This window comes from Peromyscus eremicus, chromosome 3 (genome assembly GCF_949786415.1).
Source record: "Peromyscus eremicus chromosome 3, PerEre_H2_v1, whole genome shotgun sequence".
Classification (NCBI taxonomy): domain Eukaryota; kingdom Metazoa; phylum Chordata; class Mammalia; order Rodentia; family Cricetidae; genus Peromyscus; species Peromyscus eremicus.
The window spans coordinates 130,751,667-130,769,427 of NC_081418.1; the positions used below are offsets into that span (position 1 = coordinate 130,751,667).

The 17,761-nt window shown below is 50.8% G+C and overlaps 1 protein-coding gene across 1 annotated transcript; it reads right to left on the reverse strand.

Moving 5' to 3' along the window:
• Positions 1-843: 843 nt before the first annotated feature.
• Positions 844-16,186, reverse strand: Wnt5b (Wnt family member 5B). Its single transcript, XM_059256865.1, has 4 exons — positions 16,058-16,186; positions 14,134-14,381; positions 8,373-8,665; positions 844-2,203 (listed from the first exon to the last, which is right to left on the reverse strand). The coding sequence occupies exons 1-4, from the start codon at positions 16,135-16,137 to the stop codon at positions 1,745-1,747; spliced, it is 1,080 nt and encodes a 359-aa protein (XP_059112848.1). The 5' UTR covers positions 16,138-16,186; the 3' UTR covers positions 844-1,744.
• Between the last annotated feature and the right edge of the window lie 1,575 nt (positions 16,187-17,761).

Sequence of the window (17,761 nt, forward strand, 5' to 3'; positions counted from 1 at the left end):
CAGATGTAATTTGTCCCTTCCTGGCCTTTGACTGGCATTCCAGCCTTCCTGGGCCCTAACAACAATGTCCTATTTCAGCTGAGAAGCAGTTACAGAAGAGACGATGGTGCCCCTTATCATTAACAAAAGGCTAGAATGTTAGATCCAAAGAAACTAGTTCCCTTCTACCAAAGAAGCCATTTTCCTGTCACTGTTAAAAATGACAAATGGCTATCTATGGCACCTACGAGCATACCAAAGTGCATGCTGGCCTCCACGCTCCTTCAGTACTACAAGTACCTGTTAAAATCAGAGAGTTACAAAAAGGATTACTCAAAATGCGGGCTGTCCATCTTGGTGTCCACCAGCCATTTGTCTCTGACTCCAGTCCCTGGAAGATAATTTCCCAATAACCTTGACTCAGTGATCTCTAGCAAAAAATGTACAGCCATGACTCCCTACTTAATTCTGATATGACTAAATGTCTTTCTAGCTTCTGTAACTTGCTTACGTAGATACCCAAAGACTGTTTGGGGTCACTTAACTTGGCAGAACCGATCAGTTTTTGCTTGCTTGCTTAGATATTGAAAAGTCTTCTTGTGGTTTTCCCCTTTAAAAATCCTCCCCTTGTTTCCCTTCTCACGGCAATCTCAAATTTGGCTCAGAGACTGTTCGTCCTGCTAACAGCTAATAAATAAATCTTTAATTATAATTAGATTGAGTCTACGGTCCTCCCCCAGGGACTACAAACCCTGTAACATCAGGATATCCTGAGTTTCATCCTTAGCACCAAAAAATAAGTAAAATATCAAATGAGAATCATGAGAGATAATTGTGTGCCCAAATAAGGAGAGGGAGAGAAGCCTCAGTAGAAGATATTTAATGTCAGAGGAACACTGTACATCTGGGCAGAGATGAGGGACACACAAGGCAGCAGGGCTGACCTGCCAGCATGCCCTGTTGTTCGTGAGGCCTCCCTGACAGAGGAAGCGACAGCAGCAGCAACAACAGCTTCCTGCCCCGTGCAAGCAGGCAGTACAACAAGGGCTTCATCCCCAGTCAAAACCCAGGTTTGCTTCATGTCTTCCCTGGTGTGGCCGGATAAGTGACCTTCTTTCTCTTGGCCTAGGAGCTTGTGGCCGGAGCTGGTGACATTCTCATCAGAACACAGATCCAGAGTCCAGGGAGGCACAGGTCCCTTACAGTCACCAGCCAGAGTGACTTGAGACCTCTCCCCAGTACCGGGGAAGGAGCTTTCCTTTCCTGCAACTCTGTGTACTCAGATGGGAAAAGCAGCAAGGACTGGGACCCTTGCTAAAGCTGTCTCCATGCTGGGGAAGACCTGGGCCACCATCGGGGTAGTCAGGCCTCCGCCTTCCACAGGGCCCCTGGGTCTCCTGGCCAGGGTCACAGGTACTCATCTTCCCCAAAGGACTGCAGGTTTGAAACAAGCCCATCTCCTTCAACTAATCACCGCCTCTTCCCCAGAGGCTATGGCGCACAGACACTCTCAAGCCCCTGTGTCCTGAGAGCTCTGGCCAGAAAGCAGGGAAAAGCCCATTTCGCTCCCACCAGCTAGAGATGACCAGCAAAGCCCAGTCCTCACAGAGGGCCAGCGTCTCTTCAGTTCTTCCTCTCCATTTTCCTCTCTCGCGTACGTATCACCCATCCAGTCATTTGTACAAATATAAAATATATTTAGATAGATTTATATAATATAGACTTCTGTGAGGCAGAGAGGAGTGGGCTGGAGGCATGGGCGCCGTCACTTACAGACATACTGGTCCACAATCTCAGTGCATTTTTTGCACCGGACGAAGCAGCACCAGTGGAACCTGCAGTGGCAGCGCTCCACCTGGACGCTCTTGAAGCGGTCATAGCCGCGGCCACAGCACATGAGCTCGCAGCCATCCATGCCCTCCGAGGTCTTGTTGCAGAGGCGGCCCCGGGTGCCCAGCGAGCCCGTGGTCTCGTTGCGCAGGCAGTAGTCAGGGCTGGGGTCCACGTACACCAGGTCCTCCGGCGTGGGCTGGTTGAAGCGGCTGTTAGCCAGCTCCAGCTTGCCCTGGCGGGTGATGCGCATGGCCGCGGCGCTGTCGTACTTCTCCTTCAACCGGTCCCCCACCTTGCGGAACTCAGCCAGCTGAAGCCAGCAGGTCTTGAGGCTGCAGGACCCGGAGACTCCATGACACTTGCAGGCGACATCAGCCATCTTATACACAGCCTGGGGGAGGAGAAAGAGGAGTAAGAGGGAGAAGCCTTCCTTCACAGACAAGGTTAAGTAGGTGGAGAGGTGGGCCAGTGGACTCAGCAGGAGAAGAGCCTTGCTGCCAAGCCTGACAACCTGAGTTTGATCCCTGGAGCTTACAAGGTAGAAGGAGAGAACCAACTCCTACAGTACTCCCAAATATCCATCTTCAAAAAAAAAAAAAATCTTTTTTAAAGTGTGTGTGTGTGAGAGAGAGAGAGAGAGAGTGAGAGAGAGAGAGACAGAGACAGAGAGAGAGACAGAGACAGACAGAGACAGAGACATTGGGTGAACACGTGCCACGGTGCTCCCATGGACACCAGAGGACTTTTGAGTAGTCAGTTCTTGACTTCTACCTTGTTTTGAGGCAGGATCTCTCTTGTCTCATTCTCTCATGATATTATTCCTGTGCACGCAAAGGTCAGAGGACAGCTCTGAAGATTTAGTTCTCTCCTTCCACCTTTCCGTGGGTTCCAAGGCTCACACTCGGGTGCTGTGCCTACTGAGCCGCCTTGCTGGCCCCTCTGATCTCTGCTGCTTCACCACATGCTCCAGGCTAGCTGGCCCACAGACTGAAGGGTGATTCCAGGCTTTGTTTCCCACCTTGCTGCAGAAGTGCTGAGGTTACAGATGTGCATTACTGCATGGAGCTTTTATAGGTTCTGGAGACCCTAGTGGGTTTACTGGACTTGGGTAGCAATTGGTTCTACCCACTGAACCATCTCCCTGATCCTTGAACGTCTGATCCTTGCGCTTCTAGCTCCTGAGTGTTGAGACTGTAGGCTGTAGTGTTGAGGGTGTAGGTGTCACCCTCACCAGTTGATATAGTGCTGGGGATCAACCCCAGGTCCTTATGCTCAGTAGGCAATCGCTCCACCCACTGAGTTACATCTCGCCCACCTCCCCCCCCCATCCGCCATTTTCTTTAAATGGAATCCTCTTATGTCGTGCAGGCTGCTCTCAAACTTTGGGGCTCAAGTGATCTTGCCACAGTCTCCCGAACAGCTGGAACTACAGATGTGAGCCGTTGCTCCTGGCTCAAATTTTTCTCTGTTGATCCAATTTTCAAACAGATAAAACCCAACAAAACATGTCTAGCTTTTGCACAATATGGAGCACGCGTCGGAAAAGAAAGGATTCGTTTTTTGCACATGCTGTCATGGCCTGGGTTAGCCCAAAGTCCTCCCAGGCCCTACCAAATTCCTCCCAAACTGAATGGTTTCCGTCCTAGGGTTGACATTTGGTTAGCAGAAACTTCCTAGGAGCCACCACATCTGTCAACGGAACCACCCACCCCACCCCTCACACTCAGCTGGGGGAGGCTGGGAGTACGGGGTAAGGTAAAGCCTATGCCAGTGAGGAGGGTGGTGAGTCCACCCATAGGAGCATTTGTTCCAGAACAAACTGACTTGGGAAGTCACTGAATCTTAACATTGTGGAGTGGACTTGAACTTGGGCTGCTTCAAAATCAAATTTATAAAGCAGAGTAGAGCACAGAGCTGGTCACTAAGTACTTTTCAACAAAAGAACACTGATGTATCAGCCTTGGCAACTGTCCCATGGTACAGAAGGCAGGATAAAAAATGTATCTCTGCCTCAGAACATTTCCTGGCCACAGCTGTTGTCCCCAACAGAGTCGGGACTCATTTCTCCAGGGTTTCCCTTAGATTTCTTTTCAAGAGTTCCCGGATCGTGTCTTTATTCAACGCTGAGAAGAGACTGCCACAGGTGCCAGAAACAGCAGCCACCAGCAGCTCTTGGACTGTTGAAAAGGTTGTTTGCTTACTGGGGAATTATTCCCTGGACTTTTCAGTGGAGAAACAATCTCTAGAGAGTCATGGGAACCCATCGGGCCCATGCAGAAGGGAGCTAGCACAATCACTTCTGAATTCCAACCTGGTAGCCTAAGTTAGCTTAGCACAGGAAAGGGAGGGAGGCCTTCCCCCAAGGTTAAAGGCACCAACACTTAGCCTGACAACTACCAAGGACAACCTGCCCCCAGCTCCCCTCTCCACTCTCACCAGGAACTTCACAGAGAGTCTTTGCAGTCAGCTTCTGGCCTAAGTCACAGGCCTGGGTTCTAGCCTGCCTCTCTCTAGAAATGGCCCTTGGCTTACGGAAGCAGCAGCATCTGGTGATGTGGAAAGGGAAGTGTTAAGGGTCTGTGGCTGTGCACATAGTGGCTGCTGAGCCACCAGGGGACAGGATAAATGTCTGTAACGGGAATAAACACTGGGGGACAGGGGGGGGAGGAACCAGCTCACAGATACGGACAGGATCCTCACACAAGTCTAAGGAAAAATGCTGTTTCCCTTCACTATTTAGAAATCCACCCTGTCCTTGCCCTAGTTGAGAACACTGCAGAAATTGTAGTATTTGTTCCTTTTTGTGTGTTTTATTATGGATATTTCTGCGAAGAAAGAGAACGGAATGTTAATGTGAGGCCCTTCCTGCTTACTAAGAACACTAATACAGTATGGGGCTGGGGCTGTAGTTCAGGCTAGAACATTTGCCTAGCATGTGTAAGACCCTCAGTTTGATCCCCAGAGCCACAAAAGGTGACAAAATGCTATTTTAAAAAAAGTTGCCGGGCGGTGGTGGCGCACGCCTTTAATCCCAGCACTCGGGAGGCAGAGCCAGGCGGATCTCTGTGAGTTCAAGGCCAGCCTGGTCTCCAAAGCGAGTTCCAGGAAAGGCGCAAAGCTACACAGAGAAACTCTGTCTCGAAAAACCAAAAAAAAAAAAAAAAAAAAAGTTTCAGTCCCAGTTAGTAGTGTGGTAGTCACACCTGTAATCCCAGCACTCTGGGAGGCTAAAGGAGGAGGACTGCCATGAGTTTGTGGCTAGCCTGGCTACATAAAGAGACCTGTGTCATTCTTAATACCCCTTCCCAATTTTTTTTTTTTTTTAAAGATCTGAGCTTGGTGGCTAATGCCTATTATCCTAGTACTGGAAAAGCAGAGGCAGGATGACCGCTGTGGGTTCAAGGCCAGCCTGCAACATAACCAGTTCCAGACTTGCTAGGGCTACACAGTGAAACCCTGTCTCAGGTAAGTGTTGTTTTCATTTTTGCTTTTTTGCTTTTGGGGGTTTTTTGCCCCTCCTCCCCCAAATATTGAAGTCCCAGGCCACATTTATCTTATATAGTACCATACTTGGTACGACGAGTATGTACCAGTGTTAGACACAGGCTTCCACCCTCCCTGAGTGCTTTTTTTTTTGAGATAGAGTTTCACTGTGTAGCTCTGGCTGTCCTGGAACTCGCTCTGTACACCAGGCCGGCCTCGAACTCAGAGATCCATCTGCCTCTCTCTTTTGAGTGCTGGGATTAAAGGCCTGTGCCACCACCTCCTGGCAGGCCTTTTTATCTGCATCGATATCCTTGTGTGGTTGAGCAGTACCAGCTTGCTGGTCTTGCCCCTCTGTCCAGAGGAAGCTGCCAGAGTTGCTTATGGGCCCAGAGAGGATTCTGCCAAAGCACATGGGACTTCTGCTGGTGGGCAAGATGGCAGATGGCAGATAGTCTGTTGCTGTTCTTGCTTATTTTGCTCTTAAAGTACTAGTCTGGGCTCTTTTCAACGCTGCCACTGTGCAATGCTCCCTGGAGAACTTCCTGTGGGTATGAGGAGGTGGGAGCTAAACATACCGCTGTCCCAGGTGGTGATTGACAGCTGGAGTTCCTTGGACAGTGATTAAAAAAAAAAAAATAGAGGGACAAGTATTCCCACCCTGGAGCGGTCTGTGGCAGAGGGAGAGACAAAGGGCTGAGGAAGAGGTGTGCAGTTCTGGGGAAGGAGCTAACGCCTGGGAGCCAGACAGAGCAAGGCAGGAAAAGAGGTCATCAAAGGGCCAGACAGACAGAGGAAGGCCGCAGAGAAGGGGCCAGGGCAAACAAATGATTAAGGGCAGTAAAACAACGAGGGGCCAGCCAAAGTAGGGTCAAACTGGGAAGCGAAGGGAGGGAGACCACGTCTCCCTCCACCTTCAGTCCAGTCGGAATGCTGCCTGCCTGCTGACGTTGCCACAGTGCCAGATAGGAGCTCAAAGCAGGGCTGCCACACAGCCCCTCCCTCGTTCTGTGAAGCAGACCTCTCCCTGACCCACTAGGAGACAACACAGAAACTGCTCTCGTACTCATGTGCCGGACCGTGCAAAGCCAGGCAAAGGGTGTTACAAAGAACCACAGCCAGGGTAACCGACCTTCACCAGAGAAAAGGAGGGTGAGAGATACCTGAAGAAAAGCGTAGCATGCTCCACTCAGGTTCAGGCGCAAGAGGCCTATAGGGAGTGGGAAAGACTTTAAGGTCTGGGTGGCCTTTGAGCTCAGACCTATTTTGTTTTGTTTTTGAGGTAGGGTCACACTCAGCCTGGCCCTGAACTAGGCTCAAGTAATCCTCCTGCCTCAGCCTCCTTTGTACCTGGGATTATAGATGTCCGACCTTGAAAGAGGATAGAAAGTGGGCATTCAAGAGCTGAAGAGACTTGTAATGGGCCACAGCAGGGCAGCCATGCTCAGAGACGCCATCTGAGGAAGCTGTAAGGAGTAAAGGGTAGAACTGCCATTGTGCTGTCCCCAGAGGTCGTGGGGACAATGGAAGAGGTCAGGGAATGATGACAACCGGGCATGTGCTGCTGTGACAAGTCACCCGCGGTTTATCTTCTACTAAACCCAAAGCTTAGAAGACAGTTGTGTGCTGTGTGATGTATGGCAAATGTGTTGCTGATTAATCAATAAAACACTGATTGGCCGTTGGCTAGGCAGGAAGTGTAGGCGGGGCAAGGAGGAGAATAAAGCTGGGAAGTGGAAGGCTGAGTCAGAGAGACACTGCCAGCCGCCACGATGACAAACAGCATGTGAAGATGCCGGTAAGCCACGAGCCATGTGGCAAGGTATAGATTGATATGATAGAAATGGATTAATTTAAGCTGTAAAAACAGTTAGCAAGAAGCCTGCCACGGCCATACAGTTTGTAACCAATATAAGTCTCTGTGTTTACTTGGTCGGGTCTGAGTGGCTGTGGAACTGGCAGGTGAGAGAGATTTGCCCTGACTGTGGGCCAGGCAGGAAAACTCAAGCTACAGTTGTGTTTCCTCACTCCCACTCCAGCCTAAAACCGCCCATACAGAGTGCATCCGCCATTACCCGAGTGTGTCTGGGCCGGGGCTCTGTATCTGCTCACAGCAGCTCTTCAGAGTCAGACCCAGGCTCACCTGATGCTGTAACAGACCGTTCTCCCGGGCTAGGGTTAATGGCCTAAACATCCGATCATCATGAGGAGGGCTGGTCAAGAGCAAACACTGCACCTCAGTCCTGGAGGGACCGATGTCCCTCTGAAGTGATACAGTTAGAAAAAGGACAGTCAGGAGCCAGGAGTATGATGTCCCAGCCCGTGGGAGGTTGAGGAAGGAGGATGTCGTGAGCCCAGGAGTTTGAAGTCAGCCTGGGCAACAAGTAAGACCTTGTTTTAAAAAAACAAATACAAGCTGGTTGGAGGTGGCCTATGCCTTTAATCCGAGTACTTGAAAGGCAAAGACAGGTGGATCTCCGAGTTCAAGGCCAGCCTGATCTACAGAGCAAGTTCCAAGACAGCCAGAGCTACACAGAGAAACCCTGTCTCAAAAACTCAACCAACCAACCAACCAGACAATCAAACAAAAACAAAACAAAAGGCCAGTACTCAGGAGCCAGAGGCAGGTGGATCTCTTGAGTTTCAGGCCAGCCTGGTCTACATTGTGCATTCGAGCCAGAGCTACAGAGTGAGATCCTATCCCAAAACAAACCACCACCAACCAACAAACAAAAAACTACTCCACATCCCTAAAAAGAAAGACAATAGCTGGGCGGTGGTGGCGCACGTCTTTAATCCCAACACTTGCAGAGGCAGGCAGATATAAGTGAGTTCGAGGCCAACATGGTCTGCAGAGTGAGTTCCAGTTCAGCAGGGCTGTTACACAGAGAAACCCTGTCTTGAAAAATAAAAAAGAAAGAAAGGAAAGGAAGGAAGGAAGGAAGGAAGGAAGGAAGGAAGGAAGGAAGGAAGGAAGAAAGAAAGACAGACAACTACACTAGAAGTGGGGCCAGCTCAGGGACAAGGGTGCAGGTCCACACCCTTGGCTCCTCGGCAGTGAGGACAACATGGCTTACCCGGCGGCCAGCCTCGTTGTTCTGCAGGTTCATGAGGGCTCGGCCTTGCTCCTCTGATCCCTTGGCGAAGTTCTTCTCACGCTCTCGGGCATCCACAAACTCTTTGGCAAAGCGGTAGCCGTACTCCACATTGTCCCCACAGCCACCCCACAGCCAGTCTCGTGGCAGGTCCTTGGGCCTGGCAGTCCGGCTGCAGCCACAGGTGGACAGCTCACCCTCTCGGCAGGCGCGGCTGATGGCATTCACCACACCAGCAGCACTCACTGCATAGGTGAAGGCCGTCTCCCGGCTACCTGCAGCAAAGGACAACAGAAGCAGGTCACTCTCCTCTGCTGACGACGGCCTCTCCTTCCCTCTGCTTGGCTCAGGCTTGCCCTGTGGGAACCAGTGTCCCAGGGGAATGCCTGCCCTTCCCACAGCACGGAGGGTTAGACACTCTTTGCAATGGGCTGACCTTGGCCCATTTCGACTTCTGCCTCTTGGCCCCAGCTCTACTCAGACACCCCCCAGGCCTGGTCAACACTCAATCCATCGTACTTTTTAGGACCCTACAGCCACTCCTTGGAGGAGCTGTAAGGAGAGGGAGGGTGGGCTTCCTGCAACTTATGGACCATTTGGGGCTATCAGGATGAGACTGAAGAAGAAATTAGGAGATTAACAGAACAAGCCCGCACCCAAGTAAGAATGGCTTCTCCTTCAGACACCATTTCTCTGCCACCCACAAGCTACACATCTGTGTGTCTGTCCTCTTCATGGCTGTCCCTGTCTAGTGGGACCCTGGCAGAGGCCAGGCACAGAAAGTGAACTAGAGAATAGTCCTACATTTTCCCTGGGCCTCACGATGTCTCTCAATTCAAGAGCATCAGGGCCGGGCGGCGGTGGTGCATGCCTTTGATCCCAGCACTTAGGAAGAAGCAGAGGCAGGTGAGTTTCAGGTCTACACAGTGAGTTCCAGGACAGCCAGAGCTACATAGTGAGACCCTGTCTGGAAAAACAACAATAACAGCAAACAAACAAACAACCTCCCACGGTGCAAGCTCTGTTGCACTGTGGATTAGAGTGTTATTGGGTGCAGATGCTTTGGAAATCAGCCTAGCAGCAACTGAAGGGGTTGGCAGAGTTCCCAGATGACCCCGCAATTTCATTCCTAAAAATATGCCCAACGGAAACAAAGATGTGTGTCCAAATGTTTCCCCATGGATCCTCATTGCAGCATGATTCATAATGATCACACACACAAAAAGAAGAAGAAGAAGAAGAGGAGGAGGAGGAGGAGGAGGACGAGGAAGAGAACCCAATTATCATCAATGGATGGATAAGGACAATGTGCCATTAGCCATACAGTAAAATATTAATGGGAATGAAGTACCAACATATGCCACGACATGGATAAACCTTTAAATAATTGCATCAAGTGAAGAGGTCATGTATTGTTTGATCCTATTTATGGGGATGTCCAGAATGGGAAAAATCCACAGTGATTAGCTGTAGCCTAGGGCTGGGGGTGGGGGTTAGACAGTGACAGTTAAGGGACGATACAAACGCTCTGGAATTAGTGGTTACAATTGAACATTTTGTAAATACACTGAAGACCACTAAACGGTACACCTTTAAATGGTGAACTGTATATGACATGAATGACATCCCCTTAAAGCTGTTTTAACAAATAACCAAGGACACTTGTGTGGGATAGTGAGAGAGGAGGTTCTTGGCAGGTCACAGACTCCTCCTGGACTTGATATTGTACCAGGTAGAATGTTCTCCCTCTGTGACTCCCCCAAGCCTCCACAACGGGAAGGAGACACCACAGTCCTGTCCTGGAGAGTGAAGAGGCAGAAGCCTGTAATCAATTAAAAGGTATGAAGGCAGGCTGGAGAGATGGCTTGGCGGTTAAGTGCACTGGCTGATCTTCTGGAGGACCCAGGTTCAAATCCCAGCACCCACATAGCAGCTCAGAAGACACCATCACACAGACATACACATGGGCAAAACAGCAATGCACACAAAATGAAAATAAGTAAATAGTTAAAAAAAGAAAGTATTTTTTAAAAAAGGTATGAAGGCTAGGGAGATGGCTCCATGGCTAAGAATATTTGCTGCTCTTGCAGAAGGCTGGAGTTTAGTTCCCAGCACCCATGTCAGGTGGCTCACGGGCCCCTGTAACCCCAGTTCCAGAGGATCCAATGCCCTCCTCTGGCTTCTTCATACACATACTTAGGCACACATATGTACGTATAAATAAACAATAAAATGAATCTTAGAGGAAAGGTCTGGAGTGATCCCTACTTCTCAATTACCTTGGCACTACACAGTGATGTCAGGAATCAGATCACACTGAGTGAATCAGTTTTTCACAATTAACCATGATCAGCTCTGGTCATTTGTAAACAGGTACACCCCTTGCAACATCCACCTAATGGTAGAAGGCTCCACTTGTGACTGACACTTGCCCCAGTGCTGACTGTGGTGGTGAATGCTGAGATAGTCCAAGAAGTTCTTTACAAACAAAACTGTTTTATTTTTATATTGTATATGTGTGTTCGTCTTCGTAAGGAAATGTGCACATGAGTGCAGTACCTGTGGAGGCCAGGAGAGGGTGCTGGATCCCCTGGAGCTGGAGTCATAGGCAGTTATGAGCAGTCTAATGTAGGTGCTCGGAACTGAACTTGGGTCCTCTGGAAGAGCATTATGGTGCTCTTAACAAAGCAGACTGGGCCCTGTTTTGAATGAGCCATGCCTGAGAAGTCTTCCAGAAACGCTCTCAACCCCTGACACACCACCTGGAGCAGGATAGAGCCTTAGGCACCCCAGTACAGGGTCCCTTTCCATTCTCCACAAGCATTAGCTTCAGGCATCCCTCAGAAGAATAGCTGGCCTTTCAAAGCAGCTTATTCATCTTTTTTCCTTTCCCTTTAAAAATGATTCTATCACTAGAAAGTTCCTTCTCATATGAAACCAAAATACGCCTCCTTGTAATTTCTGCCTGCTGGAGCGGCACTGTCTAATCCCCCATCCATTTGACAGCTCTCCAGTGTTTGAAAACAAGAAACATGCCTTTTATGTGTTCCTTTCCCAAGCTACAGATGTCTGATTTCTTTTACCCTCCTTTAGCAAATATGCTTCCCAGAGTCCAATCAGCCCTCTCCAAATGGCTTTTGAAGTCACGGACCCATCTCTGAATGTAATACACCAGATGCCACAAACTGAGTTCTAGTGACTTGGGATCTGAAAGTGTCCTCCAGCACACTGGACTCATTCTGCCTCTGCTGGAGGGGCATAACCAGATTCTGAGAGTATGCAGTGTTCACTGCATGGGGCAGCACTTGGGTCATGGGTAAGAGAGTACTGCATAGAAATCTGCTGCAAGAGAGCGTCCCACTGCAGGTAAGATAAGCTGTGTGTGTGTGTGTGTGTGTGTGTGTGTGTGTGTGTGTGTGTGTGTGTATTGCGAGGAAGGGGGCAGGTATCTAGATATGAAACAGTCACAGATAAAAGTAAAGACAAACCATCCCAAAGATACAAGGCTAGCAAGCCATGGCCACAGAGCGATCGGAGAGACCTCACATCTCCCAGCTCCAGGGAAACAGAATGTCTTGCCCTCATCTGCCCCACTGCTCAGAGGGCAGAGGCTCCCGACGCAAGGCTGCTCTTCTGAGCTGCTCTGCTGCCCTCTGGTGATGACTCTTGCTGTAGCTTCAAGAAGAAGGGAGCCTAGGGACACCTCCCAGGATTCTAGAAGGGAGCTACCCAGGGGCATAGGAGGAAGGGCAGCTTCTCAGGCAAGGAGAGCTTCGGGGAGGCTACAGAAAGGAGAGGGAGAGCCGAGGTGTGGTGGCACAAGCCTTTAATCCCAGCACTAGGGAGGCTGGAGGTGGGCTGATCTCTAGGGAGTTCAAGCCCAGCCTGGACTACATAGAGAGTTCCAGGACATCCAGGGCCATATAGAGAGCTCCGGTCTCAAACAAACAACAACAACGGGGGGGGGGGGGGGGGGGGGGGAAGGAAAAGAAAAACAAAAACAAAACAAAGAGTAGGGAAAATCAGACAGACCAAAGTGCTCCTGCTGATAACTGAAGTAGATCAAGCAAGATGTGCTCCTTTGTAAGGTCTGCCTGCCCTGCACAAGGCCCTACTACGCAATCAGACTCACAGTGTCTACTGTCGACACCCTACCCCATGTGCATGTGCAGGTGTGTGCAACGGGTGTGGGTACAAGTGCATTCCAATCCGACCCTATTCTACTGGCTCTTATTCCCAGGACAATAAAAAGGTGTTAGTCCTGTCTCTGAATTCTCCCAGGGCAGCTCTCCTTCACACTGCCTCACAACCTTGTTCGTTGTTCCTCAGGAGCCACCCATCTTGTGTTCGGAGACAGGATCTCTCACTAGGACCTGGGGCTCACAGATGTGCCTAGGCTGCCTGCCAGCAAGGCCGGGGGATCTGCATCTCCAGCACTGGGATTACAAGCATGCCTCGCTGCACCCATGTTTCTATGTGAGCACTGCAGATTGAATTTGGGTCCTCATGCCGTGTATGTGGGTGCTGGAGATCAAACCAGGTCCTCGTGTTTGCAGGACAAGGATGCCACTCCTTGTCTCATAGTCTCACCCAGAGCTGCGTAGGCAGGTCAGGTACTGTGCCAAGGGGAGGGATTTGAGTGCCAAGAGGACTCCTCAAGAATCAGTAAGTAAATCCCTCTAAAAGCCGAGTCAGTTTTCTGGAAAACTGCCCCTGAGGTCATCCCAGAACACAGGCACATTCCTTCTATGTAGACAGAGCTAATCCAAAGGCAAAGGCAGAGTTCAAAGGAGATTTCTCTATTTTCACTTTCATTTTGAGGCTTGGGAAGATGTCTGGAGTGAGTGTGGGGGAGTGGGGGTTGGGGGGGTGGGAGTGGGTTCTCCCAGATAGAATACTTTAAAAGCTCTACCCGCGCCCCCAAGCATCCTGCTGGGACCCTACTTTGGGAAAGCCCCAGCACCAGCTAACTCCAGAATGCGTAGAGTGATAGGGAGCTGTCCAGGGAGAATGCAGAGACAAGACTACCAACACCTTCCTTTTATGGTCCTGGAGATAAGACCCCACAGAATAGGGCCTGGTTTCTCAATTTCTTGCCAGGGAGGGGAGGATTGCATTTCAAAAGGACCTAAGACAATTAGACTCAAATCACACCTCCATTTGGGCAACAGGACAGCCAGGCTTTCACCAGCTGCCGGACGGGGGAGGGGGATGCTGAGCAGTGAGTGGTCCTCTCTCACCACTTTCACATGCAGCCTGTCTCAAAGGAGAAAGCCAGGCTGGACCTGGGCCTGGTTAATGACAGGTGTTACCAATCTGGCACCAAGTTTTCACCTCCTGCTCAGAGCTCGAGTGGAAGAAGTGAAAATCTCAGATGTTTTGGGACTTTTCGGCCCCGAGACTCTGTAGACTTCTTAAAACAGACCCTTCTAGCACTGAGACAAAGGCAGCCATGGCAGGCAGGTCTCTAACCTACTCCCTCCTTACTCAGATGTTCTGTTCCCTCCAGAGTGAGTCACAGACAGCCCCAGGTGAGCCTGTCACAGAGGAACCCAGGGTGATGCAGTTATTGTTATAATAACTCTGGGGCTTTCCTCTTCCTTCTAACACGCTTCCAAGCCCAGAAAGAATGCAGCAGGGCCTGCATTCATGCTATCAATGCACCAATCGTTGGGGAGGAGGCATGCCCCCAGGCATGAAGACACACAGCCTGTGACCACGCCACGCTCAAGTGGCCTCTTACCTATCTGCATGACTCTGCCGAAGACAGAAGTGTCGTCCACAGTGCTGCAGTTCCATCGCCTCTGTCGGAACTGGTGCTGGCACTCCCGGATGCCCGTCTTGGCTCCCTCCCCGATGTAGGACCTGTGCTCCTGATACAACTGACACAGCTTCCTCTGGCCCGGGGAAAGCCCGGGAAGCTGGCTGCACACAGGCTGAGCACCAATGATGAACATCTCAGGTCTCTGCACTGGGTTCAGAGCTAGCGACCTACAATAGCAATCCAGAAAGGGGGGAGGCCCGCAGTGAATGCACCTGTGTGCAGCTCTACACCGTTCACAAAATCCTCTCTGCAATGCTTTCAACATACTCTGGACTAAGGATTTGGAAGGGAACTTCAGCACAGAGCGCATGCCTTCAAAAAACACACGAGGGAAACTGAGGCACAAGCACAAATGCTATATGAGATACTGTATGCCTCAGACAGTTGGCTGCTGAGACCTTTATAAAGAGATGGTAGTGTGTGGCAGTGCACACCTTTAATCCCAGCAAGAGGCAGGTGGATCTCTGTGAGTCTGAGGCCAGCCTGGTCTGCATAGTGAGTTCCAGGACAGCCACGGCTACATAGTGAGACCCTGTCTCAAAAAACACAACAAAAAATTTGAACTGATGAGGGTAGGCAGAACGGGCTGGGCAGGGAGAGAACAGGGTGAGCATCAGCAGACCTCGTGGAAGGGGGAAGAACAAGGAGTTTAGTCAAGTGCGGGGCGCATGCCGGAAGGTGACCTATTCCCTTAATGCAAATCTCCTCAGGCCTTTAAGACAGAATCCACGTCACACAGGTGACCGTGTACCCTAATCGTTCTCTTTCCCCACTCTCTGTGTATCCCAGCCCTCTGCTGATCAGCTTGGGGGTGACTTTTGCTCATCGTCTGGCACATGTCACAAATGTAGTGTTACATTAGATGAGGGACTTATGGATTTGCCAGCTGAATAAAGGCATGAGTCGGGCACATGTCTACTTGGCAAACGTAGTGGCCTTAAAAATGCATAAGAGCCTACTTGGTTCTTTCTACAAAGCCCTCTTCTGGCCTTCAGACTGATCTAGTAGGAATTTTACTACATCTGCTTCTACCAGCAAAACAAAACAAAAACAAACACACAGAGAGATAACACCATAACAATTCACAGGGTGGGAGGCCTCCAGAAAAGGTTTTAGACAAGATCTAAGGGGGAAAAAAATCACACGAACAAAGCTTATATTCTTTTCATGAAAACCTCACCTCTGAGAGCCTAAGGGAGAAAATGAGCTCCCCCAGCCTTCCTGGGATGGAAGAGGGCCCTGGTATTCTCAGATAATGGTGTGATCACTCCCTTGGGGCCCTGCTTCACATCTTGATTATTCAAGAAGCCTCAAGGTCTGTCCAAGCTAGCCCTTAGTCCTCTCACTCACCACCAGGAGCTGGCATCAGTCCAGGCTAGCCCTCAGTCCTCTCACTCACCACCAGGAGCTGGCATCAGTCCAGGCTAGCCCTCAGTCCTCTCACTCACCACCAGGAGCTGGCATCAGTCCAGGCTAGCCCGCTCAGTCCTCTCACTCACCACCAGGAGCTGGCATCAGTCCAGGCTAGCCTCAGTCCTCTCACTCACCATCAGAGCTGGCATCAGTCCAGGCTAGCCCCTCAGTCCTCTCACTCACCACCAGGAGCTGGCATCAGTCCAGGCTAGCCCTCAGTCCTCTCACTCACCATCAGGAGCTAGCATCAGTCCAGGTTAGCCCTCAGTCCTCTTACTCACCACCAGGAGCTGGCATCAGTCAAGGGCTAGCCCCTCAGTCCTCTCACTCACCACCAAGAGCTGGCATCAGTCAAGGCTAGCCCTCAGTCCTCTCACTCACCACCAGGAGCTGCATCAGTCAAGGCTAGCCCCTCAGTCCTCTCACTCACCACCAGGAGCTGGCGTCAGTCAGTAGCTGGGCCCAGCTGGAGAGCAGAGCTGCTGTAAACATCACCATCAGGCTGGGCATGGTCAACCTCAGCCCATCCCAGTGCCTGGGACCAACATCTTCCAAAGCGGAGCTCCCTGGAGAGAGAAGGAAAGGAGAGTCAGCATGCAAATACCACAGACATGAGGAGCCCAGGAGAGATGAATGGAGTACAGAAAAGCTCAAAGGATGAGCTGTGGGAGGGGACCTGAAGGCAAATTCTGCCCACCCCCCCACCCCCCCCACCCCCGCCCATCCCTGGAGAAATTCAGTCCTTTCCAGCCTCCTCTCACTGGGTATCTGCTCACCACAGGCCTTTGAGTCCCTGACATTACACTGTGGGACTACTACTCAGGACTCAGTTCCTGTAACAAGCTGTGAAGCAAATGGAAAACAGACGTTTCAAGAAGAGTGTGCCTCGTGCAGCAATTAAGACGCACACCTGCCCTTCTAGAGCCCAGGACAAGAGGACAGAGACAAGGGCATGCTCCCACTTAAAAAACAAACAAAAAAACCACCCACTCCAGTCCCGAGATGTAACTCTCTCTCAGGCCCTTCTGTGCAGGGGGTTAAGGGTTAAACACCTACAGAATTGGATATGACTACACCTAAACAGGCTGTGCCCTTCCTGCTCGAAGTTTTTCTGAACGCAAATCCTTGTTTACGCTTCAGGAGTAATAGCGGGAGAACATCAATGCCCTTTTACTCCGAGGCTGTGCAGGAGACTCACGGGAGCACGCTTTGGCGAGCAGTCTCCTCCCCCAACACTTTGGCCTTTGAAGGGCCACATGGAATGTGAGTCCAGTAGCATTTGAACACCACCAGCTCTGGGCCACTTCTCTCAAACCTTCCGGGAGGTCCTGTCCCCTCCCTGCTGAACTGATGCTGCCACCTTTGCCGTGGGTGAAACACGCCAGTCCGGGAAAAGCTTGGACATTTGGAAAATACAACTTTGGCATCCTAGAGCAATTGACCAAATGCCACCTACATCTAGGTTCTCCTCATTTCCAGTACATGCGCGCGCGCACACACACACACACACACACACACACACACACACACACACACACACACACGCACACACCCCACACGAGTGCACAGGCAGGCACAACACACCTCCGGGCAGTCCCAGCTCACCATGCCGATGCTGAGCTTCTGGGTCTCAAGACTCTCCGGGAGGGGGCAGCAGCAGATGCTTTTTAGACCATCCGGTCTAGGAAATATGTTTGACCTGGGGCCACGAAGGGAGGAGGATGGTTGGAGCAGGATTCAGAGTTGGGACATGCCTGTTCCCCACCCCTTTTGGTTTTCCTGCTTGAGGTCTCAGCTGGGGCTGGGCACCAACAGGCAGGTGTGTGGGGCCGGCAAGGGGCAGAGCAGATCAAAGAGAGATTTGCTCCTTAGCCTTTGTCATGTAGAACCAGCTCGGAAATGATCCGGCCTTTAGCGGGGCCACTAACAACTCCGACTTTTCTAACCGACTTCATGGCCTCCTCTAAGGGATGTCCCTCCCCCTCCCAGACCCCCCATAAATCCTCCTCCACCTCAAGATAGGAGGTCTGTGAACTTAGAACTTAGAGAGATGGGACAGTGATAAGGCTGGCTCCAGAAGCTGATGGCTTTATGGAGGGGAGGGTCCAGGCCTGGGCTAGGGAAGATACACAAG

What these genes read in the sequence shown, in the direction of transcription:
- Wnt5b (XM_059256865.1), bottom strand. Translation starts at nt 16,137, where the DNA reads ATGCCCAGCCTGATGGTGATGTTTACAGCAGCTCTGCTCTCCAGCTGG. An exon ending in ACTGACGCCAGCTCCTGGTG is followed by an intron (nt 14,382 to 16,057) that starts GTGAGTGAGAGG and finishes TTGCTATTGTAG; the next exon opens with GTCGCTAGCTCTGAACCCAG. An exon ending in ACAACGAGGCTGGCCGCCGG is followed by an intron (nt 2,204 to 8,372) that starts GTAAGCCATGTT and finishes CTCCTCCCCCAG; the next exon opens with GCTGTGTATAAGATGGCTGA.